This window comes from Propithecus coquereli, unplaced genomic scaffold (genome assembly GCF_000956105.1).
Source record: "Propithecus coquereli isolate 6110/MARCELLA unplaced genomic scaffold, Pcoq_1.0 Scaffold247, whole genome shotgun sequence".
NCBI lineage: Eukaryota > Metazoa > Chordata > Mammalia > Primates > Indriidae > Propithecus > Propithecus coquereli.
This window is the reverse complement of record NW_012148030.1, coordinates 1,084,379-1,085,768: the sequence shown is the minus strand read 5'-3', so window position 1 is coordinate 1,085,768 and position 1,390 is coordinate 1,084,379. Positions and strand designations below refer to the sequence as shown.

General features: G+C 29.8%; 1 protein-coding gene across 1 annotated transcript in view; it reads right to left on the bottom strand.

Annotated features, from left to right (window-relative positions):
- Window positions 1-1,390, bottom strand: part of MRPL13 (mitochondrial ribosomal protein L13) — a 57,621-nt gene that overhangs the window by 27,251 nt on the left and 28,980 nt on the right. The window contains exon 5 of the mRNA XM_012646546.1: window positions 113-199. Within this exon, the coding sequence (XP_012502000.1) occupies window positions 113-199 (87 nt within the window). The remainder of the gene's footprint in view (window positions 1-112; window positions 200-1,390) is intronic.

Genomic DNA, 1,390 nt, shown 5'->3' with positions numbered 1-1,390 from the left:
GAATTTGACATAAAATTATTGAAAATAAGTCTACAGCATTTATTTAAAAATGAGAGAAAACATTCAATTGAAAATTTCAGAAAAGCATCATTACCAATGACCAGTAACTCACCTCATCTGGAAAAAGATGCAACCTTTGCATCATTGTTCTTCTGTGAAGGTTTTTTGGTAGCATGCCATAGATAGCTAGTTTTACAATCTGAAAAACAGATATTCATAGGACTAAATAAGAAAAATGTGACTCGGCATATAAAGAAAGCAAACACAATTAGAGATGGTGATGAAAACAGGTGGCTAAGAGTCAACATGAATACAGGAAAGAAACAGACCTAAGTAGATACATGAAAGTCACAGAAAAGAAACTTTTATTACTTTGTACATTACTATTTTCTTTAGGCTCTAATGTTTAATTTATTATTTAGAAAAAGAACAAAGGAAGAGATTAAAAGTAACCTGTGTATGTGCCAATTTTAGATAGCACAATTGATTTTTATCATCTGCACTCATATTTCAAGGGTATAATTTGATGTGTGTTAAAGCTAAACCCATAAAAACAATACATGTGAGAACAGGGTTGCATTATAAGAAGATTTTCTATTCCTTTCATTCTTTCATCAAATCAGACTACAAAGCCTTAACTACATACAAAAGCTAATGGCATACCATATATGTTTTCCATCTATTTTTTATGTTAATACTATTAAGACTTTATGTCATAAAGACTTTATTTAAATGCAGATTTACCTTGTTAAAATTAAAAGCAATTAAAAATTCAGTTCCTCTGTCAAGCTGCATTTCAAGTGGTCAACTGCCACATGGAGCCAGTGGCTACATATTTGACAGCGCAGACACAGAACATCTCTATCATGGTAGAAATTTCTATCAGAGAGTACTGATCTGTCTAGACACTAGTGTTTAAACTTCTCAATGTTTTAAAAGTCAAAAGTGGAAATTGACAATGTTAAGACTACTTAGCACCTTTTCTGGATAAGCAAGTAATTATATCCTCTGAATATCATTCTAATTGCAATTTTATTTTATTAGTAAGGTTACATGGCCTTTGGTTTTCATGTTCATAAAAATTTAGTTGTATTTATTTAAATCACCAAGTTGGTATTTTTAAAATTTACCCTATTAAAAAATGCAAACATCACACTCAAATTAGGGAAAGCTAGAAAATGTGAAAAGGTTATATAAACTAACAGGGAGAAAAAAAGACAGACATACAAATGAATGCAAACAAAAAAAATGTGCAACAATATGTACATGCAGTAAAGTAATTCTAGCTGTATGAATTTAAGCATATGTTTTAGAAATTCAGAAAGTCAAAAAGATAGAACAAGGTAAGGTTAATAAATATTAAAAACCTTCCTCATATAAAGCACAAATA